This window comes from Podarcis vaucheri (assembly GCF_965113315.1).
Source record: "Podarcis vaucheri genome assembly, chromosome: 9".
Classification (NCBI taxonomy): Eukaryota; Metazoa; Chordata; class Lepidosauria; order Squamata; family Lacertidae; genus Podarcis; species Podarcis vaucheri.
Window position 1 is genome coordinate 1335254 of NC_138767.1, and position 15333 is coordinate 1350586.

The 15333-nt window shown below is 49.9% G+C and overlaps 1 protein-coding gene across 1 annotated transcript in view; it reads left to right on the top strand.

Moving 5' to 3' along the window:
* The window catches only part of EXOC6B (exocyst complex component 6B), a 223283-nt gene that overhangs the window by 162882 nt on the left and 45068 nt on the right, over positions 1 to 15333 (top strand). Inside the window, exons 19-20 of the mRNA XM_082236406.1 lie at positions 2527 to 2668; positions 9466 to 9539. Coding sequence (XP_082092532.1) covers positions 2527 to 2668; positions 9466 to 9539 — 216 coding nt within the window. The remainder of the gene's footprint in view (positions 1 to 2526; positions 2669 to 9465; positions 9540 to 15333) is intronic.

Sequence of the window (15333 nt, forward strand, 5' to 3'; positions counted from 1 at the left end):
ATCTGATATGGACAAGCCAGCTTCACAGGGGGCACAAATCAGCTCCTGCTCCTGTCTGCGTCCCCTTCATTTGAGGGTTATTTCTAATGTTTCAGGAAACAGCAAACAGCAAGCAGCCGTTCTGGTTGATGGATCTCTCTGGCCCCTTTCTGCCAGGTACCTCTGGAGCCTTGGGTTCCTTAACTGCTACCACCTCCTGCGGACGGTTGCATTGGGACGGGGGGGGGGGGGCTGGAGCTTCCACCACTGAAAACCAGGGGTTGAAAGGGTGAGAGACACCCTTTTCATCCTCCTGGTGTGTCCAACAGGGACAGATAAATGTATTCTGCTTGTTTTTTAAACTCATTGAGATGCCTACTACTTACTTTTGTTGTTGTTGTTTCCATTGAATGCTCGTTATTTAAAAGAGTCCCAAGGCCAACATATAGCAGAAGATGCAGTAATAGAGTAAAAAGGTAAAGGGACCCCTGACCATTAGGTCTAGTTGTGGCCGACTCTGGGGTTGCAGCGCTCATCTCGCTTTATTGGCCGAGGGAGCCGGCGTACAGCTTCCGGGTCATGTGGCCAGCAGGACTAAGCCGCTTCTGGCGAACCAGAGCAGCGCACAGAAACACCATTTACCTTCCCACTGGAGTGGTACCTATTTATCTACTTACACTTTGATGTGCTTTTGAACTGCTAGGCTGGCAGGAGCAGGGACCGAGCAACGATAGCTCACTCCGTTGCGGGGATTCGAACCGCCGACCTTCTGATCGGCAAACCCTAGGCTCTGTGGTTTAACCCACAGCACCACCCACATCCCTCTAGTAATAGAATATGCGGTGATTAAAACTTTCTCCGGCTTTCTCTGATCTGAAGTGTCCACCCAGAGAAGTGGGATGTTTCTGTTATTTAATAATAAAGAAAGAGAAGGCCTCTTGTGCTGCTCCCTTGCAGAGTGAAGGGAAAGCTGTTGAGATGACCAGCGCAGGGAGCTGCTTCCAGCTTCAGAGCCTGAGAAATCTCAAGGGTCTTTCCAGGCAGGGACCAGAAACTCAGGGAGGCTGTGCGCTCTTCCTTTCCCAAAAGACATCGCATCTCAGGAATGTGGCAGCCTGTCTCCTGCTCAGGGATATGTGTGTAGAGGTCAGGGTGCATCTTTTCCCATTCAGACTCTAGCTGTGGGTGCATGTAATCTGCTGCTCTTGAAAACGCAGCCAAAGTGAGCAGCTTCGCCAGCTTTGCACATCTTGCTTTGGGTATTTTCCCTCCAGCGTCTCTCTTTGCATGGGTTTCTAAGGGGATAATTACCTCTTCCTTCGTGTTATTTCCCCCCAGGATTCACAATTAATTAATTGCCCATGGCTTAGAGGATTGATGGATAGGGCAGGGAGAATTCAGACACTCGCAAGAGAAGTGCCCAGGGCCTCCCAAGACACTTTGTGGGTAGCTGCCCAAATATTGCTGTCAATTTGGGGGGCTACCAGGCTTCAGTGGCAGCTCTTACCAGAATGTACCTGGAAGTGGAATGGAGCAGTTAATCTTGCAGGGCCAAACATAAGTGCTAGCTATTCCATCTTTCTTTCTTTCTTTCTTTCTTTCTTTCTTTCTTTCTTTCTGGCAGCAGACTTCCCACGCTTTTGCTCCATTTCTCTCTAAATTTTCAGCAATTTTAAATGTTTCTTAAAGCTTACTATTAGGGTCCCTTACCTGCTTTGAATGGGAGGTGTCATTTCTATAGCAAGCTATATTGATGAAAGCCAAAAGTAGTTATGGAATTTGCAGGGCGCAGGTTCCTTCCTGACAAGAGTTAACTGCAACAGCATCATGGGATATGTAGTCTGCAGTGAAAAAACCCGAACAAACCATGGTGGCCTTTCCAATGAAACCTGAACGCCTAAGAAACCTTAAACATTGATACAAAATTTGCAAGTTGATTTTGATTTAATATTCACATTCTGCTTTTTCAGTAACAAATGTTGCTCTCAGGATGGCTCCTAACAACGCCATTTGCACTGAAAAGTCAGCTATAATAATGATTGCTATAATAATGATAATATCAGAAACACAGTAACATTTAAATAAAGCAGGGGAAAAGCAAATCGTTTGAGCAATTAATGCAATTCAATACAAGCTCACGCTGATTCCCAGTTTGGGAATCTCACTTTGATCCCATCACCCTCTGGGCTGGTTTACACAATCATCTTATGTGTATGATAAAGCATTTCCTATTCTGTATCTTGCCAGGGTTTTATGCAGGAGAGGAAAGAAACCCTTCCTGTGTCCTCAGGCTTGGCGAGAAAACACTTTTTGTAACTTGTTTTAACCCTGCCTTGTGCCAAGGAACTGAATTTGCCTTGGCTGAACCTGCCATTGATTGCAGGTCATCAAGGCCAGGCCAAGTTGGGGTGATGCCACTGACGAATCTCTCCTGGTTGGGAAAGGCTTGTGTGGTTCTGTGCACACCCTCCTTGTCTCTTTCCCCCGTTTGGAGATCTTGCCCTCTTTGGCAGCCCTTCTGACATTCTTCCCCGTTTTGCTTTCCAGGGCAAGGTGGCTCAGACGGCCTGCATGTCTGCCTGCAAGCACTTGGCCACTTCGCTGACCCAGCTGCTCTTGGAAGCCGAAGTCCGGCAGCTCTCGCTGGGAGCCTTGCAGCAGTTCAACCTGGACGTGGCAGAGTGTGAACGTAAGGCTTCTTCCGCGTGCCTGGGGGGGGGGAGCTGGGGAACGTGCGCCAGGAGATGGACAAGAGGGCTGGGTTTTGCTACAGGAGCACCCAAGGCAGGCTCAGGCCATGCTGTGTGATAATAATAATAATAATAATAATAATAATAATAATAATAATAATTTATTTATACCTCGCCTGTCTGCCTGGGTTTCCCCAGCCACTCTGGGCGGCTCCAAACAAAATATTAAAAAATGCAATAAAACATCCCCATTCCTTCCCTGCCCTGCTGCCGGCCCTTTCACCCCAGGGACTGCCCCTGCTCTGCCCCTTGTCCTTCTGAGGCTGCTGCTCCCCATGGCACAGTGGGAGAGTGCCTGCTTTGCAAGCAGAACGTCCTGGGTTCAATCCCCAAAGGCATTTCCTGGCAGGACTGGGAGGCTCCAGCCTCAAATCCTGGAAACCTGCTGCTGCCAGTCAGTGTTGACAGTACTCAGCAAGATGGACCACTGGTCTGACTCTGTATAAGACCACTTCCTGGGTTCCCTTGCTCTGTCCCGTGTGCTGACCTGAGTGGGTTCCGAGCCTTTCTTGCTCCTGACGGGGCTTTTCCACCTGCCCCTGCAGTCAGGCTGCCCTCTGTGCCTCGAGAAGAATGGGAATTTGCAGGGGGTATATTTCTCATTCTTGGCTGCAGCAGAATTCCATTTACCTCAGCGGGGATTTTCTCCCCTTTACAACCTTTTTTTGTATTTTGTATTGTTGTTGTTTAGTCGTTCAGTCGTGTCCGACTCTTCATGACCCCCTGGACCAGAGCACGCCAGGCACTCCTGTCTTCCACCACCTCCCACAGTTTGGTCAAACTCATGCTAGTATCTTCCAGAACACTGTCCCACCACCTCGTCCTCTGTTGTCCCCTTCTCCTTGTGCCCTCCATCTTTCCCAACATCAGGGTCTTTTCCAGGGAGTCTTCTCTTCTCCTGAGGTGGCCAAAGTCTTAGAGCCTCAGCTTCACGATCTGTCCTTCAAGTGAGCACTCAGGGCTGATTTCCTTCAGAATGGAGAGGTCTGATCTTCTTGCAGTCCATGGGACTCTCAAGAGTCTCCTCCAGCACCAGAATTCAAAAGCATCAATTCTTCGGCGATCAGCCTTCTTGATGGTCCAGCTCTCACTTCCATACATCACTACTGGGAAAACCATGGCTTGAACTATACGGACCTTTGTTGGCAAGGTGATGTGTCTGCTTTTTAAGATGCTGTCTAGGTTTGTCATTGCTGGGTATTGTATTAGCATCGTGCATTTTTCTGTGGGGTCTCAGTCGCCTGCAGTGAAATGCAAGCAGCACCTAAGAAGCCTGCTATTCAAAATCCCAGGTCTCCAGCCTGCAAAAGTGGTGGGACCAGTCAGTCTGAAGTCTGTTCTGCAAAGGGAGCAGGGGAATCCTAGTCCATTGGATTGATAGTGGTATTTCTACGCCACTTTCCATTCAAATGAAGCAGCTTACAAACAATAAATAACCAGAACGGAACAGAACATCGCAAGTACAGTCATACAATTAACAAATCAGCAGTAAAGCAGCTGAAATCTGTAGAATGCTATTAACAAGTTTGCTGCTTTGCTTCTTTGGCTCCAGGTTTCACCCACAGCTGCTGGAGCTGGGGAAGATCCCTGCCTGGATCCTGGGGAACTGCTCCCGGCCAGTGGGTGGGCAATGCCAGGCTAGATGAGTGGATTTAAGGCCTTGACCTGTTCGTGGGGGGTGCCAGCCTGCGTGGTCGGGGCAGCTGACTCTCTCCCTCCAGGCCCCAAATGCCCCTTGGGCTGAGGAGAAGGAGGTTCCTGCTCTCTCCTTCCTGCCCATCAGTTTCAGACTCTCTGAGAGAAGCAAATGCCGGCAAAAGGCTTTGCAGGCTCACTGCCCGCAAAACCCCCTCATTTCCTGGTGATCTTTGCTGACAGCATGACTGATAAGTCTCCTCCCGAGGGTCGCTGCTGATTTCCATGAGCGGGAAGGACTTTCCATGGTCCGTAGCTCATCTCGCACTTGCCCAGCCTTTGCTACTCACTTCCCTGCGCTAGACATCAAAATTAGACACTTGTTGAAGAATAAAAATGGGGAGCGGTGAGTGACCTAGGGCCCAGTATACCGGGAAGTGTCCCCATTCATTCCATCAAGGTTTGTGCCCTGAAAGGGGAACAAATGAAAAACAATTTCCACCTCCCTTTCTTCCTTTCCTCATCTCCCCCCCCCATTTTTCTTTATTGAATTAGTGTGCTTTTTATTGTACCTTATGTGGAAAACTTTCAGTGAATATTGATTACGAAAAGAGGGAGAACAAGGGAGGCTTGTTCTGCCCTGGGGGAGCTGGGAGCTTGCAAGGAGGCTGGGATGGATGAGAGAGGAGCCCTGAGGAAATAAGCCACGGAGGAGAAAGCAAAGCCCCAGTGCACAGCTTGCTTCTAGTCTTGGCCGTAGGAAGGAGACAGGCAGAGAGCCCCACTGGTCAGGCCCAGCTCCCCAGCCGCTGCTCTTCGTTTCCTGGGCGTCTCTCCGCAGGTGCTAACACAGAGCCACCTTCATGGGTGAAAAGCCCATTCAGAATAAATTGCGGCACTTTGTGGGGAGACACTAGCGCAGATTGGAGTGTTCTCGGAGGCCCTGTCTCTGGCTTGTCTGGGGCTAGAGCCTCCTGCATTCCTACCTTGGGGATTTGCGGAGCAATTTCCGTGTCCTGTCTGAACGTAGCCGTGGAAGGAGGGGAGCCTCCCCATCCCTCCCAACCTGAAGAGCAGCCGCCTAGCCAAGGCGTTTCCATAATGGCCCCTTTCTTCTGTGCAACAATGTCCTCCTCCTCCTCCTTCTCCAGATCTGCTCCAAACTCTTTCGTTTCCCCTCCCAGTGATTACCTGCAGCTGTTGAGTAAAGTGCAGGCAGTCGCCCTGCTTGGAAAGATCTTGGCAGGAGTTTGGGGAAGGCGCACAGAGTCCAAGTGTTGCTCTCTCGAAGGTCAGGCGAGGTGACGGGGCGGCTGGGCCTGCCAGGCCCCTTCCTTTTCCATGGCTGGCCAGAGGTGCCTCTCACCTCTGCTCCGAGGCTGGCAGGCAGGAGGGCTCAACTGGATGGGTGAGGGAGGGAGGCAGAGAGAGAGAGACACACAGAGAGCTGGACGTTCCCAAACTTAGTTGCTTTCCAAGCTGCAAGCAGTAGTCAGACTACGCACTCTTTTGGTTTTCTTAATGCAGTTTCGGTCCACAAAGTGCACACACACAAAATAACAAATTTTATATAATAATAATAATAATAATAATAATAATAATAATAATAATAATAATAATAAAAATAAATTTATTTATTTATACCCTGAAGGGAAGGAGTTCCACAGGGTGGGCGCCACTACCGAGAAGGCCCTCTGTCTGCATATAAAACGTACAACTCAGAGAAAACGTGCATTGGAAAAATGTGGGTTTTGTGGGAAGAGTGTGCACAAAGGTCATACAGTTTACACGCAGGTGTGGCAGTGTATACATGTGCTCTTTTGGAAAGTCCTCCCAAAAAATGGGCCGGGAAGGGCCAGCGAGTGAGCAGTGGTGAAAGGCTCCCGGAAGGGGCTTGGGCTGGTTCTTCTAGGTCTAGCGGGCGCTTGCAAGGCACACGGTCCTTTGCTCTTCTAAGTGACTGACCTCTTTGTTCCCGTTGATAAGGGTGAGCGAGGGAGGGCGAGTTCTCCTGATCTTCCAGTTGTGGTGGGGGCAGTCGGAAGATGAACCCACCCAGGAGGTGGCAGTATCCCAGATGGATTAAGGCTGCCCTCTGTGCTTCCGGGAGAATGGGAATTTGCAGGGGGTATATTTCCCCCCTTTTCAGTGTGTAAAGTACAGGGACCTCTCTGTATATGTCTTGTTTCTGTTGTACAGCCAACGAAAGGAAAAAACGTCCATTGCATATAATCAACCCATGTGGGTCTTTCTCCTTCTCTCCCCTCTCCCACCCCAGCTCTTCAGTTGTCTTGGGCTCTCTTTAGTTCTTCTCCTTTGTCCAAGGCTTAGCGGTTCCTATTCCTTCGTCCTGCTGCCTTTGGGAGGGTGCTTTGGGAAAGGGGTTAGAGTCCCCCTGTAACCCGCCCGGGGTGGGTGGCCCCTGCTTGCAGGCCTCGCGGAGACATCACTTCTTTGGCCTGAACACAGATCTCCCAACCCTCTCGGCTGCCCCAGGGCTTTGTACCGGGGCCAGCTCCATTCTCGGTCCATGTTCTGCTCGAGGGGCCATGCTGTAGGGGGCTTGCTCTCTCGCTCCCGCTCGCTCCCACCCCCCTCTCGCCTTGCTGACATGGCACAGGGATCCGATGGTTTCCTGGGCAATCTCCCGCTGGGCCGTTGGGCTGCTCTGTGCTAATTGTCCTGACACCTGACTGAGGGGGCTCAATGGAAGAACTGGCTGTGCCCTCCTGGGCCGGGTGGTGGCTGGAATTAAAACAGCAGGTTTTGCACACTTGTGCTCTGACGTCCAACTGGCAAGCTGTGCTCCGAATATGACCTCTCTGGCTGTTCAAGTTGCTCGGAGAACTCTGTGCGGCAAGTGACTCCTAATAATAATAATAATAATAATAATAATAATAATAGACATCTGGTGCATCTTAAGAAAACCATCTCATCAGTCTGTGGCATCTTGAGGCTAGGAGGTTGATCTCCATATGATGCCATGTTGTTGTTGTTGTTTAGTCATTTAGTCGTGTCCAACTCTTCCTGACCCCCTGGACCAGAGCACGCCAGGCACCCCTGTCTTCCACTGCCTCCCGCAGTTTGGTCAAACTCATGCTGGTAGCTTCGAGAACACTGTCCCACCATCTCGTCCTCTGTCATCCCCTTCTCCTTGTGCCCTCCATCTTTCCCAACATCAGGGTCTTTTCCAGGGAGTCTTCTCTTCTCATGAGGTGGCCAAAGTCTTGGAGCCTCAGCTTCGGGATCTGTCCTTCCAGTGAGCACTCAGGGCTGATTTCCTTCAGAATGGAGAGGTTGGATCTTCTTGCAGTCCATGGGACTCTCAAGAGTCTCCTCCAGCACCAGAATTCAAAAGCATCAATTCTTCGGCGATCAGCCTTCTTGATGGTCCAGCTCTCACTTCCATACATCACTACTGGGAAAACCATAGTTTGTATGCCATGTATGGAGTTGTAAATCAACCATGGCCCATGACCTCCATTCAGACTGCAGGGGAGCCAAGGAATCTGCCTGGCACAGGGTCAGAACCTTGGTCCATCTAGCTCAGGATTACAAGCACTGGCTGTGTTTTGAATAAAAGCCTAAGAACAAGTCTCCCTCTCGACCACACACCCAGCTTCCCAAGGCTTCATTTTCCATTCCTACCTTAGATTTTGTCCTGACGACAAATAAATCTTAACAAGTAAGAAAATTCCAACATGGGAAAGACGTCTGTTAATTAATTTTCAATGTGCATCTTGAGCGATCAAGAACTCCTCAACCTGCATAGGGGTTCTGCCATCATTTGCCAGGACCCTGCCCATGCTACGTTTTGGGAGAGCCTAGAATATGCTGCCTCTTGAGCGACACCCTGGTGCCCAGTCTTCCTGGCCTTCCTAGAGGGTCCGGAGTGGCCTTCTGCATTGCTGAGGCTGGCCCAGCTACTCAGATCATCCTGTCCTCACTTGGGGCACCCATAAAGCAAAACACAATCAGAGAGATGCACCCCTGCAACGTCGCTGCTACACAATGTCTTGTGTAGACCAGCTGCCTGAGAGGACCCAAGTTCTTGGACCAGCCTTGTGTATTTCTCCAGCATCTCGGGTACTGATGCTCTTCCTGAAGTCCTGGCCAGTTCCACCAACTAGTAGCATGTTAGGTGAACAGTTTAGGGAGATGAAATGTGAGTTTTCCTCTTGTGATGTTCAGGGCCCTGAGTTTCCTAGGAGGGAGATGCTTCTAGTTTACTCGAGGTAGGCAAGAGGAGGTGGGATAGCCTTGCTTAACCTTCAGTGTGTGAACTTAGCAAGGCAGCAAACAGATCTTCAGCATTCATACTGTGTTGTTTGTGATGTGGTGTTTAAATAATTATGCACCACATTGTGGATTTAGACCCGAAACTTTGAATCCAGGTGACACAGGAGAAGGATCTGAGGATCTTTCCCCTGATCCCTGTTGACATGAGTTGCTCGTCCAATGGCCGCCTTAGAATAAATGGCTGTTTCGTGCAATGGCAGCGATGGTGATTCTCCCCCACTTTCTGGTCCTTGTGCAATGATATGATATATCAGTTGGAGATGTTATTCTGTTCCAACGTAATTAATGGAGCAGCCTGGCTTATTTATTTTTGACAAATGTGCATAGATCACTGTGACAGGCATGAAATTAGAAAATTCCTTCAGTGCCCCCAAATATAAATAGCTTTCGGAACTGAAAAGGGTTTCACAGCTGAAGATTTTATTGTGTTGGGAGGAAAACTTTTTCCATTGACCCCCACCCACCCCCCGTCCTCTCCCTCCATTCCCCCAAATGCTTTTCTTCTTTGCAAATTGTTTGTCCATTCACAAAACAAATACTCTGGAGCCCAGTGAAGCTCATGGGAATAAATTTCAGGTCGAATTAGTACAGTTTCCTTGCTGTCAGGATGGTGGAATTAATGGTGTTTTGATGACACAAATTTTGAAGGGTGAACAAAAAGCTGGAAGGGAGGGAGACCTTGCTCCTTAGAAGTGCGGTCCTCCTCTCCCCCAGCCGCTGTTGTCTCCGCTGTCATCCGTCTGCCAATCTCCCTGTCCATGGTTAGTTAAAAGCGCTTTTTATCCTCTCTTCTTTCCCACAGAGTTTGCCAGATCCGGCCCAGTGCCTGGGTTCCAAGGGGACACACTGCAGTTGGCCTTCATCGACTTGAGACAAGTACGTCTTTGTGTTCTGGTGTTTTGTCCTCCTTTTAAGATGTGTGACTGAAGACCATCAGGTCTTAAGGGAAGGAGAAGGAGAAGGGAGGAGGGGCGGGGTTGGCGAGCCGGAGACCTCTCCTTCCTCGCCGCCATCGCCAACGTCAACCCTCATGGATGTGGCCACCGGTTTTGTGGAGTTGCCTACGGCTCTCGTGCCGACGGAAGCAGCGGGAGAGAGGTGGCGGCCCGGTGCAAGGTGTCATCGATAGCCCTTGGGGCCATGGGTGGGTTGGGTTGGACTCTATCCAAGTGGAGGAAAGGTGGGCTTGGCCTGGGCTCTGAGCAGGTGCTGCTCCTGCTGGTCTGACTTTTGTCTTTGCGCATAATGCCTGGCTGGAGGGATTTGCATTCCGCTGTGCGCAAGGAAGGGGTGTTTGTGCGTGTGTGCGTGTGCGCGTTTCATTGGTGCGTCCAGGGGGAGGCGAGTGTTCTTTCTCACAGGCGCTGCCTCCAGCCCCAAACTGTGCCGCTTCTGTTCCCGCTTCCGCCGGTGGCCAGAGGCTCCGCCCATTAGTGGGACCTCATTGTGGCAGCCTCGCCGATTGTGGTGGGCCATAGGGTGCCCCTGGGCTTTGGCAAGCGCAGATGCGGAGGAAAGAGGCCATTTTCCAGCAAAGTCATTTGTTACGGAGCGGGGGCGACACCCCGGCCTGTGGGGGGGGGGCCGTGTGGGGTGGTGGCGGGGGCCTCGCTTCTGTCATCTGTTGGCAGTGAAGATGGATGGCGGTGGAGGAGAAAGTCTGAATGAAGTGAGATGCAATGACTGATGCCCTTTTTTCATCAAAACAATCTTTGTCCATTAAAAGACACCCCGCTTTGTCTCAGCTGCCACGATGATGCAGTGCCGTTTGTTTCCGAGGCTGACATGGGCTTACATTCCCAGTGGCATTCTCTGGACCATGGGGTGTTTCTGTAGCCTCCATCGGCTCTGCTCTCTTCCCAACCCTCCCTCCTTCCCTCCCCACAATCCCCTTCCTTGCCAAGTCGGCTTTCAGGCTCTCTACGCCCCGAGGGATCAGGCCATCCCAGAACACCTTCCACCCTGGGATGTGCCGTGGTGAGGACTCATTTCCCCGTCGGAAGTTGCTGTTTTGCCTCGTTTGCAGACTCTCCACAAAGTGATCCCAAATGCTGTGGAAGAAAGAGAAGACCCCAGATTTGAGGCCGAACGGAAAAGCTGAGATTGCTCTGGTGACTTTGACCAGAAAGTTCTTCCTAATGTTCAGTCAGAATCTTCAAATGGCAAGGAAGGAGGTTATGACAATGTCAGGAAGTACTTTCTGACTCTAAAGGTGGTGGACTCTCCTTCCTTGGAGGTTTTCAAGCAGAGGCTGAACGGCCATCTATCATGGGATTCTTGAGCTGGGATTCCTGCATTCCAGCAGTTGGGACAAGAGGAGCCTGGGAGCTGCCTTCCTGTTCTGTGATTCTGTGACTGCTCTGAGTTTGGACCATGAGCAGTGAGATGCTTCAAGGAAGGTTCTGAGCAGGGCAGCAGAGACTCCTGTGATGTTCCACTGGGATCATAGTCAGCCGACTGTCTTGGAAAAATGCAGTTCCATTCTCAGACTAAACCACCAGTGTTTCCAAGCGCTGCTCTGGTTTCGGTCTTCCGTTGTGCCAGAAGCAGCTTAGTCCTGCTGGTCACATGACCCGGAAAAACTGTCTGCGGACAAACGCCGGCTCCCTCGGCCTGTAAAGCGAGATGAGCACCGCAAGCCCAGAGTCATCTGCGACTGGACTTAACTGTCAGGGGTCCTTTACCTTTTACCCGTCTCTCTGTGTAACCCTTTTGGAAAACTGCTCACACATGGGTACCTGCAGTCAGGATTTCCATGGTTTGGTTCTCAGGACCCCTCCTCGCGGCCTTGGTGTGCTTGCTCCTTCTTGCTCGCTCTGCAGCCCACCCTGTGCCACAATTTGCTCAGGGGAGGTCCTCCCGTTCTATACAAACCACTCTCCTTGCTCGCCAAAGGTGCCCGGTCTGACCCAACCACCTTTGAGCAACAGATGCCCTGCCTGCAGCCCCCTGCCCCAGGCACAGTGGCAAGGCAGCAGTCGCAAAAAGCAAAGTTGCAAGAAGCCAAGTTACAGGGAACCAGGCAGAAGGCCTTCTTGGTAGTGGCACCCGCCCTGTGGAACGCCCTCCCATCAGATGTCAAAGAGAAAAATAACTACCAAACTTTTAGAAGACATCTGAAGGCAGCCCTGTTTAGGGAAGATTTTAATGTTTGATGCATTACTGTATTTTAATATTTTGTTGGAAGCCTCCCAGAGTGGCTGGGGAAGCCCAGCCAGATGGGTGGGGTATTAATAATAATAATAATAATAAATTTATTATTATTATTATTATTATTATTATTATTATTATTATTATTATTATTAAAGAGGTAGAAAACTACAGTCTTCTGAATAGTTGCCTGGATCCCCTGCGTCTCCAGAGGACAGCAGCCTAGGTCTGCTCCAGAATTGGAGATGATGCTGTGTGGTCCAAAATGCCAAGGAGCTGCTTTGCTTATAAGAAAAGGAGGTCAATAGACATATCACAAAAGTGTTGCTTTCCCCCTCCTTCCCACTACACCCCACTTAAACCGTATTCACAGCGACCTATTTCAAGTCCAGATGCTTTGGAAAATAATTCCTAGGGCTGCTAGGAATGGGAGTCCACAACGTTTGGGAGGAAGGGCAGGGTATAAGTTCAACTGACAATAACAGTGTTTTGAAAACCGCTTAGAGATTTTGATGTCTTGCAGCCCTGTTAAATATGGTTTTGCAGGGAGGGGATGAAGAGGAGCAGCCCCCTTCACCATTCCCCACAGGGGGCTTGCCAGCCCCTCTGTTGCCCCAAGGACACCCAGGGACGGGACGGGGTCTCTAGCGGTCGCTTTCGAGATGCTGTCTGCATTTATTCTGTACCAACTTTGTTCTGCAAAAGGGGCCTCAGCGAGGATGATGGCTGGAATATTTTGGCACAGCCAGGAAAGAAACTGCAGTTACATTCACTGGTATGGCTGCGTTCGCCCAGGCTACGATTATTTAATACTCGAGTCAATCGCAGCCAGTTTTAATACAGTGTCAGATTCCAGCCTCTGAGTAAGTCGGCTGGATCCTGCGAGAGTTTCTGCTGCATCAAGGCGATTTAGCTTCAGAGCTGCAACTTGACTCTGAATTGCTCTTCATGTTTTTAGCATGTGAGCTGCGCTTTCCCCACGGGGAGGGCGAGTCTTCAGCCCCGTTGCTTCTGCTCCAGAACATGTGCCCAGGGGCCGTTGGTTCCCTTCCCAGGCCTTCAGCCAGTAGGGGGTGCTGTGGGAGTATCAACCAGCAGCCCCCCTTTTTTGCAAGGAAGAGGGTATGCTACCTGCCGCCGGTCCAACTTGGCCTCGCAGCCAAAGGAGCTCAGGTTCCAGGTCTGAAAAATCACACCCCCCTTCTTAATACCAAGTGCACGTTTTGAATTAAAACTGTCGGAGCTGTTGATTTGCTTATATTGAGGGGTGCGTGCAAAGTATTTGCACAATCGGATCCACAGCCACAGGAACATTTCAACACTTGGCAAATGGCTCAGTAGGGAACCCCAGGAAACCTGTATCTGTTTGCCGAGCTGATGAGCCTTGGTGTGTGTATCTGTGTGTGTGTGTGTGTGTGTGTGTGTGTGTGAGAGAGAGAGAGAGAGAGAGAGAGAGGAGAGTGGCACAGGCAGGTGTCAAGTTTTCTTGTGTCCCAGGAAAGGAAACCAAGCAGCAGCAGCAGCAGTAGCAAAGCCCTTAGTTAAGAAACCCAGTTAGCATCCTCCCTCCGCAGACCAGATGGCAATGGCCAAGAAGTGGACTTTTGTGTGTGTGTCCTATTTGGGGTCCCTCCACTTTGGAGAAGCGGTGGCTTTTGCCAATGGCTTTGCCATTTCCAAGAGGACTGATGAATGGACTTCTAATTAATTCAGATTTAATGGATATAGGGAGGACTTGCTTCCCAGGAGCCATTTTGAATTGTTTTAACAACTGGAGCATACATAGAGAAGCCATTTCAAATCCAGTTCAGGCACAGACCTCCACTCAAAAGGCAGGTCCTCAGTGGGCTCTGAAGAGACTCTGATAATGGTGCCTGACTGATATACAAGAGAAGAGCAGAAGGTCCAAGGGGCAGGAGGAGCCACCACACAAAAGACCCTGTTCCTGCATCCTCCTGTTGAGGTGGTAATTGCGGGAGGTCCTGCAGCAGATCATGTACAAACACTTGATTGATATATTCATGTATCCACCTAGATCCCATTTTTCCACCCCAAAGTGGGGTCTCTGAGCAACCAGCAAATTAAAGCAAAACAAAAAATCACTGAAAACAACAAGAGAAGCTGAGGACACCATAATTTAATGGAAAAGAAGTTGGTGTTAATCTCTTTCTCTTTTCTGAAGCACAACACAAGGTAAATCTGGAGGAGGAATCTGGAATGGGGGACCTTGCACAGAATTGAGCCCCTGCCCCTAGCCATTGTTTCATGAGAGTAGTCCTCATGGTTCAGGAGTGGGGATGGGGTGGAGTCAGATGAGTCAGCTGGCCCTGCGGAAGTTCAGGATAAAATTTCTCTGCCCTGCTTGGGTCGCTGAACCCGGTGCTGAATATTACAGCCACTTTCATTTCTCCTCTTAACCAGAAAAAAACTAAATCTTGGAAGCTAGTTGCATTATGCGAAACGGATCCAGATGTGTTTAATTTACATGCAGTTATTCTGACTGCTGATTTGGATTTCCTTGGTTCAGAATTTGGTTTTTGTTTTTTAAAAATGTGTATCTTTTGGCTTCATCACACCTCTTACTCTTGCAAGCACACCTGACTTGTGGAGAAGCGACCCAGCTGTAGCCTTGTGCCTCATCTTGAGCATGGGGGGGGGCAGGAGCAGCATCAAAACAGGCAGACCCTGGAGCCGAAACCCAGGACCCCTCCCAGCCCCGGTGGTGCGAGCGAGAGAGTGCCAAGGGCTCCCTTTTAGCGGGCCTGGCCTCCCTCATTAATGGGGCTGCTCTTGAGAATGTGCAGCCCCACATCCTGACAGGAGTTTGGGCGGCTGTGCCGCGCGATGCTCTTGGGTCAGAGCTGTAACCTGAGGAAGGTAAAAAGAGACCCGGCCGGCCAGCTCCTTCCCTGGCACTGCAGCCAGAGCCATGGTGAATTTTTCATCAGGTCCTATCAGGGCGAGGAGGTGGTGTCTGTTACCCAAGAAGGGGCGTGTGTGTCTCGAATGTGTCACCTGGCTCGGAGGGAAGCTGCTGCCAGGGACGGAGGAGGAATCCTTTTGGGAAGATGTGCAAGAGGCCGAGGCTGTGGCCCATGAAATGTGTGTGTGTGTTTAGGGGCCCAAAGAAACGAAAAAGGGGTGTCATAGGATTGTGGAGCTGGAAGGCATCTTCTTCTGCCTGAATTCAAAAACACCACATTCCTCGCCTTGTTTCTCTTTTTTCCCCTTCAATTTTTTAAATTGATTTTCCATTTTTTTAAAAACAAACAAACAAACATAAATCTCAACTGTATTTAAACCAAACTTAGTAACATTGTTAAGTGACTTCCTCGTATCCCCCTGGTTGAATTTCAGTGGATATCATTCTAACGGTTTTCCAAAACCAATATTCTTATAAAATTAACTTAATCACTTAACATCTTTCTTTCTTTCAAATTCAGCATTAAACATATTAATTCATCACATTACCTATTTCAATCCTAAGCCTATCTGTTTTTTGCAAGCATCTCCAATTAGC